At 56.4% G+C, this 21993-nt stretch overlaps 1 protein-coding gene across 6 annotated transcripts in view; it reads right to left on the bottom strand.

Annotated features, from left to right (window-relative positions):
- The window catches only part of LOC120916172 (ephrin type-B receptor 2), a 99161-nt gene that overhangs the window by 40942 nt on the left and 36226 nt on the right, over positions 1 to 21993 (bottom strand). For all 6 annotated transcript variants that reach the window (XM_040326992.1, XM_040326994.1, XM_040326993.1 and 3 more), the window contains 2 exons: positions 11736 to 11891; positions 2139 to 2474 (listed from right to left, as the gene is read on the bottom strand). In XM_040326992.1, coding sequence (XP_040182926.1) covers positions 2139 to 2474; positions 11736 to 11891 — 492 coding nt within the window. The remainder of the gene's footprint in view (positions 1 to 2138; positions 2475 to 11735; positions 11892 to 21993) is intronic.

Here is a 21993-nt window from a genome sequence, read left to right as displayed (position 1 = left end):
TACACTGACCCCTCCAATGTACACCATTCTACACACTGACCCCTCCAATGTACACCATCCTACACCGACCCCTCCAATGTACACCGACCCCTCCAATGTACACCATTCTACACCGACCCCTCCAATGTACACCATTCTACACCGACCCCTCCAATGTACACCATTCTACACCGACCCCTCCAATGTACACCATCCTACACCGACCCCTCCAATGTACACTGACCCCTCCAATGTACACCATCCTACACCGACCCCTCCAATGTACACCATCCTACACCGACCCCTCCAATGTACACCATCCTACACCGACCCCTCCAATGTACACCATCCTACACCGACCCCTCCAATGTACACCATCCTACACCGACCCCTCCAATGTACACCGACCCCTCCAATGTACGCCATCCTACACCGACCCCTCCAATGTACACCATCCTACACCGACCCCTCCAATGTACACCATCCTACACCGACCCCTCCAATGTACGCCATCCTACACCGACCCCTCCAATGTACGCCATCCTACACCGACCCCTCCAATGTACGCCATCCTACACCGACCCCTCCAATGTACGCCATCCTACACCGACCCCTCCAATGTACACCATCCTACACCGACCCCTCCAATGTACGCCATCCTACACCGACCCCTCCAATGTACGCCATCCTACACCGACCCCTCCAATGTACACCATCCTACACCGACCCCTCCAATGTACACCATCCTACACCGACCCCTCCAATGTACACCATCCTACACCGACCACCCAATGTACACCGACCCCTCCAATGTACGCCATCCTACACCGACCCCTCCAATGTACACCGACCCCTCCAATGTACGCCATCCTACACCGACCCCTCCAATGTACACCATCCTACACACTGACCCCTCCAATGTACACCATCCTACACCGACCCCTCCAATGTACACCATCCTACACCGACCCCTCCAATGTACACCATCCTACACCGACCCCTCCAATGTACGCCATCCTACACCGACCCCTCCAATGTACACTAACCCCTCCAATGTACACCGACCCCTCCAATGTACACCATCCTACACCGACCCCTCCAATGTACACCATCCTACACCGACCCCTCCAATGTACGCTATCCTACACCGACCCCTCCAATGTACGCCATCCTACACCGACCCCTCCAATGTACAATATTCCTACACACCGACCCCTCCAATGTACGCCATCCTACACCGACCCCTCCAATGTACGCCATCCTACACCGACCCCTCCAATGTACACCATCCTACACCGACCCCTCCAATGTACACCATCCTACACCGACCCCTCCAATGTACACCATCCTACACCGACCCCTCCAATGTACACCATCCTACACCGACCCCTCCAATGTACACCATCCTACACCGACCCCTCCAATGTACACTGACCCCTCCAATGTACACCATCCTACACCGACCCCTCCAATATACGCCATCCTACACCGACCCCTCCAATGTACACCGACCCCTCCAATGTACACCATCCTACACCGACCCCTCCAATGTACACCATCCTACACCGACCCCTCCAATGTACACCGACCCCTCCAATGTACACCATCCCCTCCAATGTACGCCATCCTACACCGACCCCTCCAATGTACACCATCCTACACTGACCCTCCAATGTACACCGACCCCTCCAATGTACGCCATCCTACACCGACCCCTCCAATGTACGCCATCCTACACCGACCCCTCCAATGTACACCGACCCCTCCAATGTACGCCATCCCCTCCAATGTACGCCATCCTACACCGACCCCTCCAATGTACACCATCCTACACCGACCCCTCCAATGTACACCATCCTACACCGACCCCTCCAATGTACACCATCCTACACCGACCCCTCCAATGTACGCCATCCTACACCGACCCCTCCAATGTACACCATCCTACACCGACCCCTCCAATGTACACCGACCCCTCCAATGTACGCCATCCCCTCCAATGTACGCCATCCTACACCGACCCCTCCAATGTACACCATTGTACGCTGAACCCTCCAAAGATGCGTCACACTACCACCTAATGATCAACACACTATGAAGAACTGACTGTTAGTGGGAGTGATTATCTACCCGGGCACACACGTCACACAGCTACTTACCGGCTTGGTTGGTGGTGATGTTGACGGAAGAAAACTGCGGCGAGTATGGACTCTGGTCGGTCACTCCATTCACAGCCTGGATCTCAAAGGTGTACTGTGTGTGGGCCAGGAGGTCGCTGATGTAAACTCGGGGCTCGGTGAGGCCCAGCTGCCGGGGAGCAAACTGTACATTATCTCCACAGCGTGTGCAGGCGCCACGACCAGATCCACAGCTCTTACAGATGATGTTATAGACCAAATCTTCACGGCCACCAGAATCTCGAGGAGGAGACCATTCCAGCATCAGAGAGGTCTCATTCACACTGGAGATGACCGCCTGTGGAGCCGATGGAGTGGCTGAGAAGAGAGAAAGGGAGAGGTCAGTGAGGGTGAGAGAGAAAGGGGGTGAGAGAGGGGGGTGGGAGAAAGGGGGGTGAGAGGGAGAGAGAGGGGTCGGGGGTGAGGCGGAGGTAGAGAGAAAGAGAGGGGTCGGGGTGAGGAGGGGGAAGAGAGAGGGAGTCGGGGGTGAGGAGGAGGCAGAGAGAGGGGTCGGGGTGAGGAGGAAGTGAGAGAGGGGTCAGGGTGAGGAGGAAGTGAGAGAGGGGTCGGGGGTGAGGAGGAGGCAGAGAGTTGGGGTGAGGAGAAAGAGAGAGAGGGGTCAGGGTGAGGAGAGGGAAGCGAGAGAGGGGTCGGAGTCAGGAGGAAGAGAGAGAGAGAGGGGTCGGGGGTGAGGAGGAGGCAGAGAGTTGGGGTGAGGAGAAAGAGAGAGGGGTCGGAGTGAGGAGGAAGAGAGAGAGGGGTCGGGGGTGAGGAGGAGGCAGAGAGTTGGGGTGAGGAGAAAGAGAGAGAGGGGTCAGGGTGAGGAGGAAGAGAGAGAGGGGTCAGGGTGAGGAGAGGGAAGAGAGGGGTCGGGGTGAGGAGGAGGCAGAGAGTTGGGGGTGAGGAGGAAGAGAGAGAGGGGTCGGGTGAGGAGAGGGAAGAGAGGGGTCGGGGTGAGGAGGCGGTGAGAGAGGGGTCGGGGTGAGGAGGAAGTGAGAGAGGGGTCGGGGGTGAGGAGGAGGCAGAGAGAGTTGGGGTGAGGAGAAAGAGAGAGGGGTCGGAGTGAGGAGGAAGAGAGAGAGGAGTCAGGGGTGAGGAGGAAGAGAGAGAGGAGTCAGGGGTGAGGAGGAGGCAGAGAGTTGGGGGTGAGGAGGAAGAGAGAGAGGGGTCGGGTGAGGAGGAAGAGAGAGAGGGGTCAGGGTGAGGAGAGGGGTCGGAGTGAGGAGGAAGAGAGAGAGGGGTCAGGGTGAGGAGAGGGAAGAGAGGGGTCGGAGTGAGGAGGAAGAGAGAGAGGGGTCAGGGTGAGGAGAGGGAAGAGAGGGGTCGGAGTGAGGAGGAAGAGAGAGAGGGGTCAGGGTGAGGAGAGGGAAGAGAGGGGTCGGAGTGAGGAGGAAGAGAGAGAGGGGTCAGGGTGAGGAGGAAGAGAGAGAGGTCGGGTGAGGAGAGGGAAGAGAGAGGTCGGGTGAGGAGAGGGAAGAGAGGGGTCAGGGTGAGGAAGAGAGAGGGTCGGAGTGAGGAGGGAGAGAGAGGGGTCAGGGTGAGGAGAGGGAAGAGAGAGGTCGGGTGAGGAGAGGGAAGAGAGGGGTCAGGGTGAGGAGAGGGGTCAGGGTGAGGAGAGGGGTCAGGGTGAGGAGAGGGAAGAGAGGGGTCAGGGTGAGGAGAGGGAAGAGAGGGGTCAGGGTGAGGAGGAAGAGAGAGGGGTCGGAGTGAGGAGGGAGAGAGAGAGGGGTCAGGGTGAGGAGAGGGAAGAGAGAGGTCGGGTGAGGAGAGGGAAGAGAGGGGTCAGGGTGAGGAGGAAGAGAGAGGGGTCGGAGTGAGGAGGAAGAGAGAGAGGGGTCGGAGTGAGGAGGAAGAGAGAGAGGGAAGAGAGAGGTCGGGTGAGGAGAGGGAAGAGAGGGGTCAGGGTGAGGAGGAAGAGAGAGAGGGGTCAGGGTGAGGAGAGGGAAGAGAGGGGTCGGAGTGAGGAGGAAGAGAGATAGGGGTCAGGGTGAGGAGAGGGAAGAGAGGGGTCGGAGTGAGGAGGAAGAGAGAGAGGGGTCAGGGTGAGGAGAGGGAAGAGAGGGGTCGGAGTGAGGAGGAAGAGAGAGAGGGGTCAGGGTGAGGAGAGGGAAGAGAGGGGTCGGAGTGAGGAGGAAGAGAGAGAGGGGTCAGGGTGAGGAGAGGGAAGAGAGGGGTCGGAGTGAGGAGGAAGAGAGAGAGGGGTCAGGGTGAGGAGAGGGAAGAGAGGGGTCGGAGTGAGGAGGAAGAGAGAGAGGGGTCAGGGTGAGGAGAGGGAAGAGAGGGGTCGGAGTGAGGAGGAAGCGAGAGAGGGGTCAGGGTGAGGAGAGGGAGGAGAGAGAGAGAGGAATCGGAGTGAGGAGGAAGAGAGAGAGGGTCAGGGTGAGGAGGAAGAGAGAGGGGTCGGAGTGAGGAGGAAGAGAGAGAGGGGTCAGGGTGAGGAGGAAGAGAGAGAGGTCGGGTGAGGAGAGGGAAGAGAGAGGTCGGGTGAGGAGAGGGAAGAGAGGGGTCAGGGTGAGGAGGAAGAGAGAGGGGTCGGAGTGAGGAGGAAGAGAGAGAGAGGGGTCAGGGTGAGGAGAGGGAAGAGAGAGGTCGGGTGAGGAGAGGGAAGAGAGAGGTCGGGTGAGGAGAGGGAAGAGAGGGGTCAGGGTGAGGAGGAAGAGAGAGGGGTCGGAGTGAGGAGGAAGAGAGAGAGGGGTCAGGGTGAGGAGAGGGAAGAGAGAGGTCGGGTGAGGAGAGGGAAGAGACGGGTCAGGGTGAGGAGGAAGAGAGAGGGGTCGGAGTGAGGAGGAAGAGAGAGAGGGGTCAGGGTGAGGAGGAAGAGAGAGAGGTCGGGTGAGGAGAGGGAAGAGAGGGGTCAGGGTGAGGAGAGGGGTCATGGTGAGGAGAGGGAAGAGAGAGGGGTCGGAGTGAGGAGGAAGAGAGAGAGAGGGGTCATGGTGAGGAGAGGGAAGAGAGAGGTCAGGTGAGGAGAGGGAAGAGAGGGGTCAGGGTGAGGAGGAAGAGAGAGAGGGGTCAGGGTGAGGAGAGGGAAGAGAGGGGTCGGAGTGAGGAGGAAGAGAGAGGGGTCGGAGTGAGGAGGAAGAGAGAGAGAGGGGTCGGGGGTGAGGAGGAGGCAGAGAGTTGGGGTGAGGAGGAAGAGAGAGAGGGGTCAGGGTGAGGAGAGGGAGGAGAGAGAGAGAGGAATCGGAGTGAGGAGGAAGAGAGAGAGGGGTCAGGGTGAGGAGAGGGAAGAGAGGGGTCGGAGTGAGGAGGAAGAGAGAGAGAGGGGTCAGGGTGAGGAGAGGGAAGAGAGGGGTCGGAGTGAGGAGGAAGAGAGGGGTCAGGGTGAGGAGAGGGAGGAGAGAGAGAGAGGAATCGGAGTTAGGGGGAAGAGAGAGAGAGGGGTCGGAGTGAGGAGAAAGAGAGAGAGGGGTCAGGGTGAGGAGAGGGAAGAGAGGGGTCGGAGTGAGGAGGAAGAGAGAGAGGGGTCAGGGTGAGGAGGAGACAGAGAGAGGGGTCAGGGTGAGGAGAGGGAAGAGAGGGGTCGGGGTGAGGAGAGGGAAGAGAGGGGTGAGGAGAGGGAGGAGAGAGAGAGAGGAATCGGAGTGAGGAGGAAGAGAGAGAGGGGTCAGGGTGAGGAGGAAGAGAGAGGGGCCGGAGTGAGGAGGAAGAGAGAGAGAGGGGTCGGGGGTGAGGAGGAAGAGAGAGAGAGGGGTCGGAGTGAGGAGAAAGAGAGAGAGGGGTCAGGGTGAGGAGAGGGAAGAGAGGGGTCGGAGTGAGGAGGAAGAGAGAGAGGGGTCAGGGTGAGGAGGAGACAGAGAGAGGGGTCGGGGTGAGGAGAGGGAAGAGAGGGGTCGGAGTGAGGAGGAAGAGAGAGAGGGGTCAGGGTGAGGAGGAAGAGAGAGGGGTCGGAGTGAGGAGGAAGAGAGAGAGAGGGGTCGGGGGTGAGGAGGAAGAGAGAGAGGGGTCAGGGTGAGGAGAGGGAGGAGAGAGAGAGAGGAGTCGGAGTGAGGAGGAAGACAGAGGCCTCTGGAAAAAAAATTGTTTTTCTGACTGCTTGAATTTTTGGATAATTTTGTGCAGTAATCATGATGCATCGTGGAATCGAATAGTGAGACCAGTGAAGATGCCCACCCCTAGTGTGTAGAGGGCTCGGTGGGTATGTACACAGTATGGTGATATATGTAGATGGGTTGGTGGGGTATGTGGAGGGCTCGGTGGGTATGTACACAGTATGGTGATATATGTAGATGGGTTGGTGGGGTATGTGGAGGGCTCGGTGGGTATGTACACAGTATGGTGATATATGTAGATGGTTTGGTGGGGTATGTGGAGGGCTCGGTGGGTATGTACACAGTATGGTGATATATGTAGATGGGTTGGTGGGGTATGTGGAGGGCTCGGTGGGTATGTACACAGTATGGTGATATATGTAGATGGGTTGGTGGGGTATGTGGAGGGCTCGGTGGGTATGTACACAGTATGGTGATATATGTAGATGGGTTGGTGGGGTATGTGGAGGGCTCGGTGGGTATGTACACAGTATGGTGATATATGTAGATGGGTTGGTGGGGTATGTGGAGGGCTCGGTGGGTATGTACACAGTATGGTGATATATGTAGATGGTTTGGTGGGGTATGTGGAGGGCTCGGTGGGTATGTACACAGTATGGTGATATATGTAGATGGGTTGGTGGGGTATGTGGAGGGCTCGGTGGGTATGTACACAGTATGGTGATATATGTAGATGGTTTGGTGGGGTATGTGGAGGGCTCGGTGGGTATGTACACAGTATGGTGATATATGTAGATGGTTTGGTGGGGTATGTGGAGGGCTCGGTGGGTATGTACACAGTATGGTGATATATGTAGATGGGTTGGTGGGGTATGTGGAGGGCTCGGTGGGTATGTACACAGTATGGTGATATATGTAGATGGTTTGGTGGGGTATGTAGAGGGCTCGGTGGGTATGTACACAGTATGGTGATATATGTAAATGGGTTGGTGGGGTATGTGGAGGGCTCGGTGGGTATGTACACAGTATGGTGATATATGTAGATGGTTTGGTGGGGTATGTGGAGGGCTCGGTGGGTATGTACACAGTATGGTGATATATGTAGATGGGTTGGTGGGGTATGTGGAGGGCTCGGTGGGTATGTACACAGTATGGTGATATATGTAGATGGGTTGGTGGGGTATGTGGAGGGCTCGGTGGGTATGTACACAGTATGGTGATATATGTAGATGGTTTGGTGGGGTATGTGGAGGGCTCGGTGGGTATGTACACAGTATGGTGATATATGTAGATGGGTTGGTGGGGTATGTGGAGGGCTCGGTGGGTATGTACACAGTATGGTGATATATGTAGATGGTTTGGTGGGGTATGTGGAGGGCTCGGTGGGTATGTACACAGTATGGTGATATATGTAGATGGGTTGGTGGGGTATGTAGAGGGCTCGGTGGGTATGTACACAGTATGGTGATATATGTAGATGGTTTGGTGGGGTATGTGGAGGGCTCGGTGGGTATGTACACAGTATGGTGATATATGTAGATGGGTTGGTGGGGTATGTAGAGGGCTCGGTGGGTATGTACACAGTATGGTGATATATGTAGATGGGTTGGTGGGGTATGTGGAGGGCTCGGTGGGTATGTACACAGTATGGTGATATATGTAGATGGGTTGGTGGGGTATGTGGAGGGCTCGGTGAGTATGTACACAGTTTGGTGATATATGTAGATGGTTTGGTGGGGTATGTGGAGGGCTCGGTGGGTATGTACACAGTATGGTGATATATGTAGATGGGTTGGTGGGGTATGTGGAGGGCTCGGTGGGTATGTACACAGTATGGTGATATATGTAGATGGTTTGGTGGGGTATGTAGAGGGCTCGGTGGGTATGTACACAGTATGGTGATATATGTAGATGGGTTGGTGGGGTATGTGGAGGGCTCGGTGGGTATGTACACAGTATGGTGATATATGTAGATGGTTTGGTGGGGTATGTAGAGGGCTCGGTGGGTATGTACACAGTATGGTGATATATGTAGATGGTTTGGTGGGGTATGTGGAGGGCTCGGTGGGTATGTACACAGTATGGTGATATATGTAGATGGGTTGGTGGGGTATGTGGAGGGCTCGGTGGGTATGTACACAGTATGGTGATATATGTAGATGGGTTGGTGGGGTATGTAGAGGGCTCGGTGGGTATGTACACAGTATGGTGATATATGTAGATGGGTTGGTGGGGTATGTGGAGGGCTCGGTGGGTATGTACACAGTATGGTGATATATGTAGATGGGTTGGTGGGGTATGTAGAGGGCTCGGTGGGTATGTACACAGTATGGTGATATATGTAGATGGTTTGGTGGGGTATGTGGAGGGCTCGGTGGGTATGTACACAGTATGGTGATATATGTAGATGGGTTGGTGGGGTATGTGGAGGGCTCGGTGGGTATGTACACAGTATGGTGATATATGTAGATGGTTTGGTGGGGTATGTAGAGGGCTCGGTGGGTATGTACACAGTATGGTGATATATGTAGATGGTTTGGTGGGGTATGTGGAGGGCTCGGTGGGTATGTACACAGTATGGTGATATATGTAGATGGGTTGGTGGGGTATGTGGAGGGCTCGGTGGGTATGTACACAGTATGGTGATATATGTAGATGGTTTGGTGGGGTGTGTGGAGGGCTCGGTGGGTATGTACACAGTATGGTGATATATGTAGATGGTTTGGTGGGGTATGTGGAGGGCTCGGTGGGTATGTACACAGTATGGTGATATATGTAGATGGGTTGGTGGGGTATGTAGAGGGCTCGGTGGGTATGTACACAGTATGGTGATATATGTAGATGGGTTGGTGGGGTGTGTGGAGGGCTCGGTGGGTATGTACACAGTATGGTGATATATGTAGATGGGTTGGTGGGGTATGTAGAGGGCTCGGTGGGTATGTACACAGTATGGTGATATATGTAGATGGGTTGGTGGGGTATGTGGAGGGCTCGGTGGGTATGTACACAGTATGGTGATATATGTAGATGGTTTGGTGGGGTATGTAGAGGGCTCGGTGGGTATGTACACAGTATGGTGATATATGTTGGGGGTATGAAGAAGATGTCCCACATGTGATTGGTTGCAGCTGGAGGTATTATTTCATCTCTGGTGAGGGTCTTTCTGGGAATTGTTTCTTCTCTATTTTGGCAGAAAGCTGATAGATTCAGCCTCGTCACCCCCCTTGTGTCCCCCCCCCTTGTTCCCCCCTCCCCCTCGTCGCCCCCCTTGTTCCCCCTCCCCCTTGTGTCCCCCCCTCCATGGCTGGCGGGAGTCGGATTTCAGGCCTCATTCACATCCAGCGCCGAGACATTTGTAAGCCATTAGCGGTGTGTGGGGGGAGGGGGTCTCGCTGAGAGGTGCCGTACATTGCCTTCCCTCCACTTACCTCATACAGGCTGTCCGTGTGTCGTACTCATCCCCCCCCCCCCCCACAGTCCGTGTGTCGTCCTCCCCCCCCCCCCCCACAGTCCGTGTGTCCTCCTCATCCCAACAACCCCCCCCCCCCCACAGTCCGTGTGTCGTCCTCATCCCCACCACCCCCCACAGTCCGTGTGTCCTCCTCATCCCCTCCACCCCCCCCCCACAGTCCGTGTGTCCTCCTCATCCCCTCCACCCCCCCCCACAGTCCGTGTGTCCTCCTCATCCCCTCCACCCCCCCACAGTCCGTGTGTCCTCCTCATCCCCTCCACCCCCCCACAGTCCGTGTGTCCTCCTCATCCCCTCCACCCCCCCACAGTCCGTGTGTCCTCCTCATCCCCACCATCCCCCCACAGTCCGTGTGTCCTCCTCATCCCAACCATCCCCCCACAGTCCGTGTGTCCTCCTCATCCCAACCATCCCCCCACAGTCCGTGTGTCCTCCTCATCCCAACCATCCCCCCACAGTCCGTGTGTCCTCCTCATCCCCACCATCCCCCCACAGTCCGTGTGTCGTCCTCACCCCCCCCCCCCCACAGTCCGTGTGTCCTCCTCATCCCAACAACCCCCCCCCCCCCCCACAGTCCGTGTGTCGTCCTCATGACCCACCACCCCCCCCCCCACAGTCCGTGTGTCGTCCTCATCCCCACCACCCCCCACAGTCCGTGTGTCCTCCTCATCCCCTCCCCCCCCCCCCCCACAGTCCGTGTGTCCTCCTCATCCCCTCCACCCCCCCCCCACAGTCCGTGTGTCCTCCTCATCCCCTCCACAGTCCGTGTGTCCTCCTCATCCCCTCCACCCCCCCACAGTCCGTGTGTCCTCCTCATCCCCTCCACCCCCCGACAGTCCGTGTGTCCTCCTCATCCCCACCACCCCCCCACAGTCCGTGTGTCCTCCTCATCCCCTCCACCCCCCCCCCACAGTCCGTGTGTCCTCCTCATCCCCTCCACAGTCCGTGTGTCCTCCTCATCCCCTCCACCCCCCGACAGTCCGTGTGTCCTCCTCATCCCCACCACCCCCCCACAGTCCGTGTGTCCTCCTCATCCCAACCATCCCCCCACAGTCCGTGTGTCCTCCTCATCCCAACCATCCCCCCACAGTCCGTGTGTCCTCCTCATCCCCCCCCCCCCCCCACAGTCCGTGTGTCCTCCTCATCCCCCCACAGTCCGTGTGTCCTCCTCATCCCCACCATCCCCCCACAGTCCGTGTGTCCTCCTCATCCCCACCACCCCCCCACAGTCCGTGTGTCCTCCTCATCCCCCCACAGTCCGTGTGTCCTCCTCATCCCCACCATCCCCCCACAGTCCGTGTGTCCTCCTCATCCCCACCATCCCCCCACAGTCCGTGTGTCCTCTTCATCTCAACCATCCCCCCACAGTCCGTGTGTCCTCCTCATCCCCACCATCCCCCCACAGTCCGTGTGTCGTCCTCACCCCCCCCCCACAGTCCGTGTGTCCTCCTCATCCCCACCATCCCCCCACAGTCCGTGTGTCCTCCTCATCCCCCCACAGTCCGTGTGTCCCCCTCATCCCCACCATCCCCCCACAGTCCGTGTGTCCTCTTCATCTCAACCATCCCCCCACAGTCCGTGTGTCCTCCTCATCCCCACCATCCCCCCACAGTCCGTGTGTCCTCCTCATCCCCACCACCCCCCCACAGTCCGTGTGTCCTCCTCATCCCAACCATCCCCCCACAGTCCGTGTGTCCTCCTCATCCCAACCATCCCCCCACAGTCCGTGTGTCCTCCTCATCCCCACCACCCCCCCACAGTCCGTGTGTCCTCCTCATCCCCACCATCCCCCCACAGTCCGTGTGTCCTCCTCATCCCCACCACCCCCCCACAGTCCGTGTGTCCTCCTCATCCCAACCATCCCCCCACAGTCCGTGTGTCCTCCTCATCCCCACCACCCCCCCACAGTCCGTGTGTCCTCTTCATCCCCACCATCCCCCCACAGTCTGTGCAGCAAGGCAATGCTCCCTTCACCTGGATTACAGACAGGAACTGTGATGTGCGCAGGGAAAAGTCTTCCCCTCAGAAACACAACTCTATGGTAAATATCCTCTGTACACGTGTAATTACAGAGCGCCCTTCATCTCTCTACACCCCACAGGACAGGAAGACACTTACTGGTACACGGCATCTCCAGGGGGTCTGAGTCCGATCGGTAGTACCCCGATCGGCACACACAGTTGGTGGCCCCCTCCGAGGTGGTGCGGCTGTTTATGGGGCAGTGCAGGCAGCTCTCGTCACCCTGATTCGGCTTGAACATCCCAGAGGGACACCCTGAAATAAAAGAAAAAAAAGAACTGTTATAGATGCGCTGTGCAATTCACCCCAAATCTCCAGGAAAATGCTCCCCCCGAAAAACACTGTCCCTCCCTCCACAAACACCGCCCCCCACATTACCAGATCACACACAGACAGACAATGGTCACAACCTGCAAGAATAAAACGTTTTCTACGGAAGAAATGTCCTCCTGGTTCCCCGATCTTCAATGTAGCGGAAGGAGGACGATGGAATACAGACGGCACCGGCCAGGAAGCTCAGACTCGGCTTCTACTGGTTTGGGTGGAGATCTGGTGTCTGTGGGACTCGAGTATCCGGGAGTTTGATACCAAAGTACAAAATCTGAGGATTTTCCCAGATCACCATTTATGTATTCATACCAAAATTACTATCACAGAGGAGACCCGACATGGTGAAGATGGCGACAGTCCATAGAGGAGACCCGACAGGATGAAGATGGCGACAGTCCATAGAGGAGACCCGACATGGTGAAGATGGCGACAGTCCACAGAGGAGACCCAACATGGTGAAGATGGCGACAGTCCATAGAGGAGACCCGACATGGTGAAGATGGCGACAGTCCATAGAGGAGACCCGACAGGATGAAGATGGCGACAGTCCATAGAGGAGACCCGACATGGTGAAGATGGCGACAGTCCATAGAGGAGACCCGACATGGTGAAGATGGCGACAGTCCATAGAGGAGACCCGACAGGGTGAAGATGGTGACAGTCCATAGAGGAGACCCGACATGGTGAAGATGGCGACAGTCCATAGAGGAGACCCGACATGGTGAAGATGGTGACAGTCCATAGAGGAGACCCGACAGGATGAAGATGGCGACAGTCCATAGAGGAGACCCGACATGGTGAAGATGGCGACAGTCCATAGAGGAGACCCGACAGGATGCAGATGGCGACAGTCCATAGAGGAGACCCGACATGGTGAAGATGGTGACAGTCCATAGAGGAGACCCAAGATGGTGAAGATGGTGACAATCCATAGAGGAGACGCGACATGGTGAAGATGGTGACAGTCCATAGAAGAGACCTGAGATGATGAAGATGGTGACAGTCCATAGAGGACACCCGACATGATGAAGATGGACAGTCCATAGAGGAGACCCGACATGATGAAGATGGTGACAGTCCATAGAGGAGACCCGAGATGATGAAGATGGTGACAGTCCATAGAGGAGACCCGACATGATGAAGATGGTGACAGTCCATAGAGGAGACCCGACATGATGAAGATGGTGACAGTCCATAGAGGAGACCCGACATGATGAAGATGGTGACAGTCCATAGAGGAGACCCGACATGATGAAGATGGTGACAGTCCATAGAGGAGACCCGAGATGGTGAAGATGGTGACAATCCATAGAGGAGACGCGACATGGTGAAGATGGTGACAGTCCATAGAAGAGACCTGAGATGATGAAGATGGTGACAGTCCATAGAGGAGACCTGACATGATGAAGATGGTGACAGTCCATAGAGAAGACCCGACATGGTGAAGATGGTGACAGTCCATAGAGGAGACCCGACATGGTGAAGATGGTGACAGTCCATAGAGGAGACCCGACATGATGAAGATGGTGACAGTCCATAGAGGAGACCCGACATGGTGAAGATGGTGACAGTCCATAGAGGAGACCCGACATGATGAAGATGGTGACAGTCCATAGAGGAGACCCGAGATGGTGAAGATGGTGACAGTCCATAGAGGAGACCCGACATGGTGAAGATGGCGACAGTCCATAGAGGAGACCTGAGATGATGAAGATGGACAGTCCATAGAGGAGACCCGACATGATGAAGATGGTGACAGTCCATAGAGGAGACCCGACATGATGAAGATGGTGACAGTCCATAGAGGAGACCCGACATGGTGAAGATGGTGACAGTCCATAGAGGAGACCCGACATGGTGAAGATGGTGACAGTCCATAGAGAAGACCCGACATGGTGAAGATGGCGACAGTCCATAGAGGAGACCCGAGATGGTGAAGATGGCGACAGTCCATAGAGGAGACCCGACATGATGAAGATGGTGACAGTCCATAGAGGAGACCCGACATGGTGAAGATGGTGACAGTCCATAGAGGAGACCCGAGATTATGAAGATTGTGACATTCCATAGAAGAGACCCGACATGGTGAAGATGGTGACAGTCCATAGAGGAGACCCGACATGGTGAAGATGGTGACAGTCCATAGAGGAGACCCGACATGGTGAAGATGGCGACAGTCCATAGAGGAGACCCGAGATGATGAAGATGGACAGTCCATAGAGGAGACCCGACATGATGAAGATGGTGACAGTCCATAGAGGAGACCCGACATGATGAAGATGGTGACAGTCCATAGAGGAGACCCGACATGGTGAAGATGGTGACAGTCCATAGAGGAGACCCGACATGGTGAAGATGGTGACAGTCCATAGAGGAGACCCGACATGGTGAAGATGGCGACAGTCCATAGAGGAGACCCGAGATGGTGAAGATGGCGACAGTCCATAGAGGAGACCCGACATGGTGAAGATGGTGACAGTCCATAGAGGAGACCCGAGATTATGAAGATTGTGACATTCCATAGAAGAGACCCGACATGGTGAAGATGGTGACAGTCCATAGAGGAGACCTGACATGGTGAAGATGGTGACAGTCCATAGAGGAGACCCGACATGATGAAGATGGTGACAGTCCATAGAGGAGACCCGAGATGGTGAAGATGGTGACAGTCCATAGAGGAGACCGACACGATGAAGATGGTGACAGTCCATAGAGGAGACCCGACATGATGAAGATGGTGACAGTCCATAGAGGAGACCCGAGATGATGAAGATGGACAGTCCATAGAGGAGACCCGACATGGTGAAGATGGTGACAGTCCATAGAGGAGACCCGACATGGTGAAGATGGCGACATTCCATAGAAGAGACCCAAGATTATGAAGATGGTGACATTCCATAGAAGAGACCCGACATGGTGAAGATGGTGACAGTCCATAGAGGAGACCCGACATGGTGAAGATGGTGACATTTCATAGAGGAGACCCGACATGGTGAAGATGGTGACATTCCATAGAAGAGACCCGACATGATGAAGATGGTGACAGTCCATAGAAGAGACCCGACATGATGAAGATGGTGACAGTCCATAGAGGAGACCCGAGATGGTGACAGTCCATAGAGGAGACCCGACATGGTGAAGATGGTGACAGTCCATAGAGGAGACCCGACATGGTGAAGATGGTGACAGTCCATAGAGGAGACCCGACATGGTGAAGATGGTGACAGTCCATAGAGGAGACCCGACATGGTGACATTTCATAGAGGAGACCCGACATGGTGAGATAGTGTCCGTTTAGCTAAAATGGGGCGGAGCCCTGGACGGTGGATAGAAGAGGGGTGAGATGGCAGCACAGAGCCGAGACTTGGGCACCCCATACATTAATCATTCTTTGTTCAACCAGCAGATTGAACGTAAAAGAAAATGACCCGATATCCCTCATCTATACATTGGAGGGGGGTGGGGGAATCTCTCTCGCCGTGATATTGTGTTCTGACAGCGGAGAGACTTCCCACCATCAGAATCTGAGTGTTCCTGCACTTGCTGGCTACAGCCGGCGGCACTGATCATTTGGGGAAAAACCCAACAGAGGCTGTAGAGAAGTTGAATGAATGAAAAACTTATATAGCGCGGCGCATGCAAACTAAATCGCCTCTGGGCGCTCGTTGTTCCTGTCTTTCTAGACATCAAAAGAGCAGAGTTTTGATCTGTCTTCTGAAGGTCAGGTGGTTTTTCTCCAACCGAATGCTGGTTGGTAAAGCGTTCCATAGTCTAGGACCTTGGAATGCAAACCTTCTTTCTCCTTTGGACTTGTATCTGGCTTTGGGTATCTGGAGCAGGTTTTGGTCGGTGGATCGCAGAACACGATTGGGGTTGCGGGCTTTTATCTTTTTGCATAGATATTGCGGAGCCTTCCCATGGATGCACTTATGCGTCAGACAGAGTGCTTTAAAAGCAATTCTGTCCTTTACTGGCAACCAATGAAGGGATCTCAGTGAAGGTGAGATTGATTCCCATGTTTTTTCCCCAGTCACCAGTCTGGCGGCCGTATTCTGAACGACTTGCAGGCGAGAGATTTGGTACTTTGGGAGTCCGAGGTACAGGGCATTTGCATAGTCCAGTCTGGAATTCAAGATTGTTCCCACCACGACTGCTACGTCTTCTTGAGTTGATGGGAATACCAACTACCAGCCTGCCCATACATGGATTGAAATAAGTCCGGTTACATTTTGATCTATGCATGGCGGCCAATAGACAAGACTTCTGGAAGAGTCCATCATAAGACTGGATCTCATTAATCTCTATAATAGGAGGTCAGGGCACAATCTGCCAGTACGAGGTGATAGATGGGGTCAGTCGGGCTTATCTACACCCCGATAACCCCCCCATGGCCTCTCCACACTGCACAGGTGGTCTTACCGTCTGTCACCAATCTAGAACCATACAGAAGAGCGCCGGCCACCCCTCACCGCTGACGTACTAATGGCTCGTTAATGTAAACTATGAGTGAGGACGGCGTGAAAGATGCTGAGCTCCAATCTCCTCTCTGGGGGGGAAGCGGGGGCCGACTGTCACAGGCGGACCCCCGAGTCATGAGAAGGAGACCGGACCTCAGTTTACACAAAGAGGAGAAGAAAGGGAATTATTAGGAGAGAGAGAGAGAAGTACACAGAGAACGGCGGAGCCGAGCCTAATCCAAACACTGGCAGCACAACGCATGGCGTCCATTCATCAATCTCTCAATAACATTCCTGGAATCACAGCGACATCTCCTCACCCAACGCCCAAGGAGAACCTTCCCCAGCGCCAACCCACCACTAAGACCCAATCCAGCACGACATTCCAGAAACTTAATGGCTCGGATAATCCGGCATTCTGGAGCATGGAGAAGGGACATGCCCCCAAATACTGAACATAACTCCATACAATGTACCCGGGAATATTACCCCCCCCCCCCAATATCAAACATCTGCCCATCGCTTCCAGGGACACTGCTCTGCAGAGGATATCCCATGGGGGGGGGGGGGGGGGGGGTTCACATAGTAGGGACTCAGTCTGGGGGGGGGGGGGTAGTAGGGACTTTGCTGGACAGAATATATCCAGTCCGGGGGGGGGTATAGTAGGGACTGCTGGGGTGACCCAGTAAAGTGGCCGGTAGGTGTGTATTTTCAGAGCGGAGCATATTTCGGGGGTCATGGCACAGAGAGGAGCAGATTCGGGGGTCATGGCGTGGAGCAGATTTTGCGGGTCACGGCACAGAGCGGAGCAGATTTCGGGGGTCATGGCACAGAGCGGAGCAGATTTCGGGGGTCATGGCACAGAGCGGAGCAGATTTTGCGGGTCACGGCACAGAGCGGAGCAGAGTAGATTTCAGGGGTCATGGCACAGAGCAGATTTCAGGGGTCACGGCACAGAGTAGATTTCAGGGGTCACGGCACAGATTTCAGGGGTCACGGCACAGAGCAGATTTCAGGGGTCATGGCACAGAGCAGATTTCAGGGGTCACGGCACAGATTTCAGGGGTCACGGCACAGAGCAGATTTCAGGGGTCACGGCACAGAGCGGATTTCAGGGGTCACGGCACAGAGCGGATTTCAGGGGTCACGGCACAGAGCGGATTTCAGGGGTCACGGCACAGAGCGGATTTCAGGGGTCACGGCACAGAGCGGATTTCGGGGGTCACGGGACAGAGCGGATTTCGGGGGTCACGGGACAGAGCGGATTTCGGGGGTCACGGGACAGAGCGGATTTCGAGGGTCACGGCACAGAGCGGTATGTCTGCACACCTCCCCCCATCATAATAAAGGTCCCCTCTGGACGCAGTCGGTGCTCACAGATGGCGGGCAGGTGCGCGCGGTGCGGCGGTCGTACCGCCTGAAACACTCTGTCTATTCAGATCGATTCTCAGGCCGAACGTCTGCAGATTCCAGGCCAGGAAATCGTCTTCCATCGCCGACAACCACAAGGTCCAAACAGTGGAACCACATGGAGAGACCGGTCAGTGATCAGCCATGAGTATTCAGGAATCGCAGTGTGACCTCCGGTGTTCCATCCACCATACAAAGCGACGGTCCGCTCACACAAGCTTGCCGTGGACAAAACCGGAATCTCTCTGATGGGGGAGGGGGGGGGGGGGGGGGGCAGAAGGCCGGGTGAGCGATGTCCGGCCTCCGCCTGGCGGTCATGCCGATCCTCAGGTTTCCCCCAGTGATCTGGAAGTATGCGGAGGTCACAGGTCATGGAGAACGATTGAAGCCGGAGGATCTCCATGACAGCCGGAGCCGCCCCTGGAGGAGATTGACAACGACCCCCTACAGGTCCCCCATGGTAGGGAATGAGCTGGAGACCCGGAGGACGTCCCATCATGGAGATCTTCTCCTCCATCACAGTGGGATCTGCACCATGATTATTCCAATACGAGGCCCTGTCATCACTCCGCCACCACAGCAATGTGTTACCCATCCCCCAACCATCGGCTTCTGTCTACTCCGCAGACACCAAACCACGCGGCTTCTGTCCCAACCTCCGCCATCTTGTCCCAGCATGGAGTCATTACAGCGCTGTCACCGAGCCACGTTCCAAAACGACGGCTGCACCAGCAATGCCGGCATCTCTCACAGCGGAACCACAAGTCCCAGGAGAGCCGACATCTCTCACAGCGGAACCACAAGTCCCAGCACACCAGGAGAGCTGACATCTCCCAGGGCAGAACCACAAGTCCCAGCACACCAGGAGTGCCGACATCTCTCACAGCGGAACCACAAGTCCCAGCACACCAGGAGAGCTGACATCTCCCAGGGCAGAACCACAAGTCCCAGCACACCAGGAGTGCCGACATCTCTCACAGCGGAACCACAAGTCCCAGCACACCAGGAGAGCTGACATCTCCCAGGGCAGAACCACAAGTCCCAGCACACCAGGAGTGCCGACATCTCTCACAGCGGAACCACAAGTCCCAGCACACCAGGAGAGCTGACATCTCCCAGGGCAGAACCACAAGTCCCAGCACACCAGGAGTGCCGACATCTCTCACAGCGGAACCACAAGTCCCAGCACACCAGGAGAGCCGACATCTCACAGCGGAACCACAAGTCCCAGCACACCAGGAGTGCCGACATCTCTCACAGCGGAACCACAAGTCCCAGGAGAGCCGGCATCTCTCACAGCAGAACCACAAGTCCCAGGAGAGCCGGCATCTCTCACAGCGGAACCACAAGTCCCAGGAGAGCCGGCATCTCTCACAGCGGAACCACAAGTCCCAGCACACCAGGAGTGCCGACATCTCTCACAGCGGAACCACAAGTCCCAGCACACCAGGAGAGCCGACATCTCTCACAGCGGAACCACAAGTCCCAGGAGAGCCGACATCTCTCACAGCGGAACCACAAGTCCCAGCACACCAGGAGAGCTGACATCTCTCACAGCGGAACCACAAGTCCCAGCACACCAGGAGAGCCGGCATCTCTCACAGCGGAACCACAAGTCCCAGCACACCAGGAGAGCCGGCATCTCTCACAGCGGAACCACAAGTCCCAGCACACCAGGAGAGCCGGCATCTCTCACAGCGGGACCACAAGTCCCAGCACACCAGGAGAGCCGGCATCTCTCACAGCGGGACCACAAGTCCCAGCACACCAGGAGAGCCGGCATCTCTCACAGCGGGACCACAAGTCCCAGCACACCAGGAGAGCCGGCATCTCTCACAGCGGGACCACAAGTCCCAGCACACCAGGAGAGCTGACATCTCTCACAGCGGAACCACAAGTCCCAGCACACCAGGAGAGCCGACATCTCTCACAGCGGAACCACAAGTCCCAGCACACCAGGAGAGCCGGCATCTCTCACAGCGGGACCACAAGTCCCAGCACACCAGGAGAGCTGACATCTCTCACAGCGGAACCACAAGTCCCAGCACACCAGGAGAGCCGACATCTCTCACAGCGGGACCACAAGTCCCAGCACACCAGGAGAGCCGACATCTCTCACAGCGGGACCACAAGTCCCAGCACACCAGGAGAGCTGACATCTCCCAGGGCAGAACCACAAGTCCCAGCACACCAGGAGTGCCGACATCTCTCACAGCGGAACCACAAGTCCCAGCACACCAGGAGAGCCGACATCTCTCACAGCGGAACCACAAGTCCCAGGAGAGCCGGCATCTCTCACAGCGGAACCACAAGTCCCAGGAGAGCCGACATCTCTCACAGCGGAACCACAAGTCCCAGGAGAGCCGGCATCTCTCACAGCGGAACCACAAGTCCCAGGAGAGCCGACATCTCTCACAGCGGAACCACAAGTCCCAGCACACCAGGAGAGCAGACATCTCTCACAGCGGGACCACAAGTCCCAGCACACCAGGAGAGCTGACATCTCCCAGGGCAGAACCACAAGTCCCAGCACACCAGGAGTGCCGACATCTCTCACAGCGGAACCACAAGTCCCAGCACACCAGGAGAGCCGACATCTCTCACAGCGGAACCACAAGTCCCAGGAGAGCCGGCATCTCTCACAGCGGAACCACAAGTCCCAGGAGAGCCGACATCTCTCACAGCGGAACCACAAGTCCCAGGAGAGCCGGCATCTCTCACAGCGGAACCACAAGTCCCAGCACACCAGGAGAGCTGACATCTCCCAGGGCAGAACCACAAGTCCCAGCACACCAGGAGAGCCGGCATCTCTCACAGCGGGACCACAAGTCCCAGCACACCAGGAGAGCCGGAATCTCTCACAGCGGAACCACAAGTCCCAGGAGAGCCGGCATCTCTCACAGTGGAACCACAAGTCCCAGCACACCAGGAGAGCCGACATCTCACAGCGGAACCACAAGTCCCAGCACACCAGGAGAGCCGGCATCTCTCACAGCAGAACCACAAGTCCCAGCACACCAGGAGAGCCGGCATCTCACACAGCGGAACCACAAGTCCCAGCATACCAGGAGAGCCGGCATCTCTCACAGCGGAACCACAAGTCCCAGCATACCAGGAGAGCCGGCATCTCTCACAGCGGAACCACAAGTCCCAGCACCCCAGGAGAGCCAGCATCTCTCACAGTGGAACCACAAGTCCCAGCACACCAGGAGAGCTGACACCTCTCACAGCAGAACCACAAGTCCCAGCACACCAGGAGAGCCGGCATCTCTCACAGCGGAACCACAAGTCCCAGCACACCAGGAGAGCCGAAATCTCTCACAGCAGAACCACAAGTCCCAGCACACCAGGAGAGCCGACATCTCTCACAGCGGAGGACTGACAGATTTGTGTTACGACTTCTTCCCACCAACCTCCAAGGATAAATAGCAATGGCGTCACACAGAGGGCCTGGAGGCTGGGCAGCAAAGCTCACACTCTAGCAGGGAAACCCAGATTCCCACTGAGGGGGTGCAGAGACCATCTATGGGTGCTTCAGGTGAGGACACGGAGCTGAAGTGCGATCACCCGAGTCACCAGCCCTCTGCAGCTCTTCCACGTCCGCCCGAAGTTGCCAGAGCGGATCCCATGTACTGGCGGGTCGCATGGGGTACTGCCGGGTCCCATGGGGTACTGGCGGGTCCCATGGGGTACTGGCGGGTCGCATGGGGTACTGGCGGGTCGCATGGGGTACTGGCGGGTCGCATGGGGTACTGGCGGGTCGCATGGGGTACTGGCGGGTCCCATGTACTGGCGGGTCCCATGGGGTACTGGCGGGTCCCATGGGGTACTGGCGGGTCCCATGGGGTACTGCCGGGTCCCATGGGGTACTGCCGGGTCCCATGGGGTACTGCCGGGTCCCATGGGGTACTGCCGGGTCCCATGGGGTACTGCCGGGTCCCATGGGGTACTGCCGGGTCCCATGTACTGGCGGGATCATGCTGTACTGCCGTCACTCACCACACTAACCCACAACCCCCATAGGTTCCAAGTGATCACATGACCTCATCCCAATAACAACCACCATCTAATTTACATAAACGGAGAACATTGCGGCAGGAAGTACGGCGGTCACAATAACCTGCGCGCTCCTCGCTATAAATAGGTCCTTATAATTGGGT

Source organism: Rana temporaria, chromosome 10 (genome assembly GCF_905171775.1).
Source record: "Rana temporaria chromosome 10, aRanTem1.1, whole genome shotgun sequence".
Classification (NCBI taxonomy): domain Eukaryota; kingdom Metazoa; phylum Chordata; class Amphibia; order Anura; family Ranidae; genus Rana; species Rana temporaria.
The sequence above is the reverse complement of the archived record's forward strand: the minus strand, read 5'-3'. Positions and strand labels throughout refer to the sequence as shown.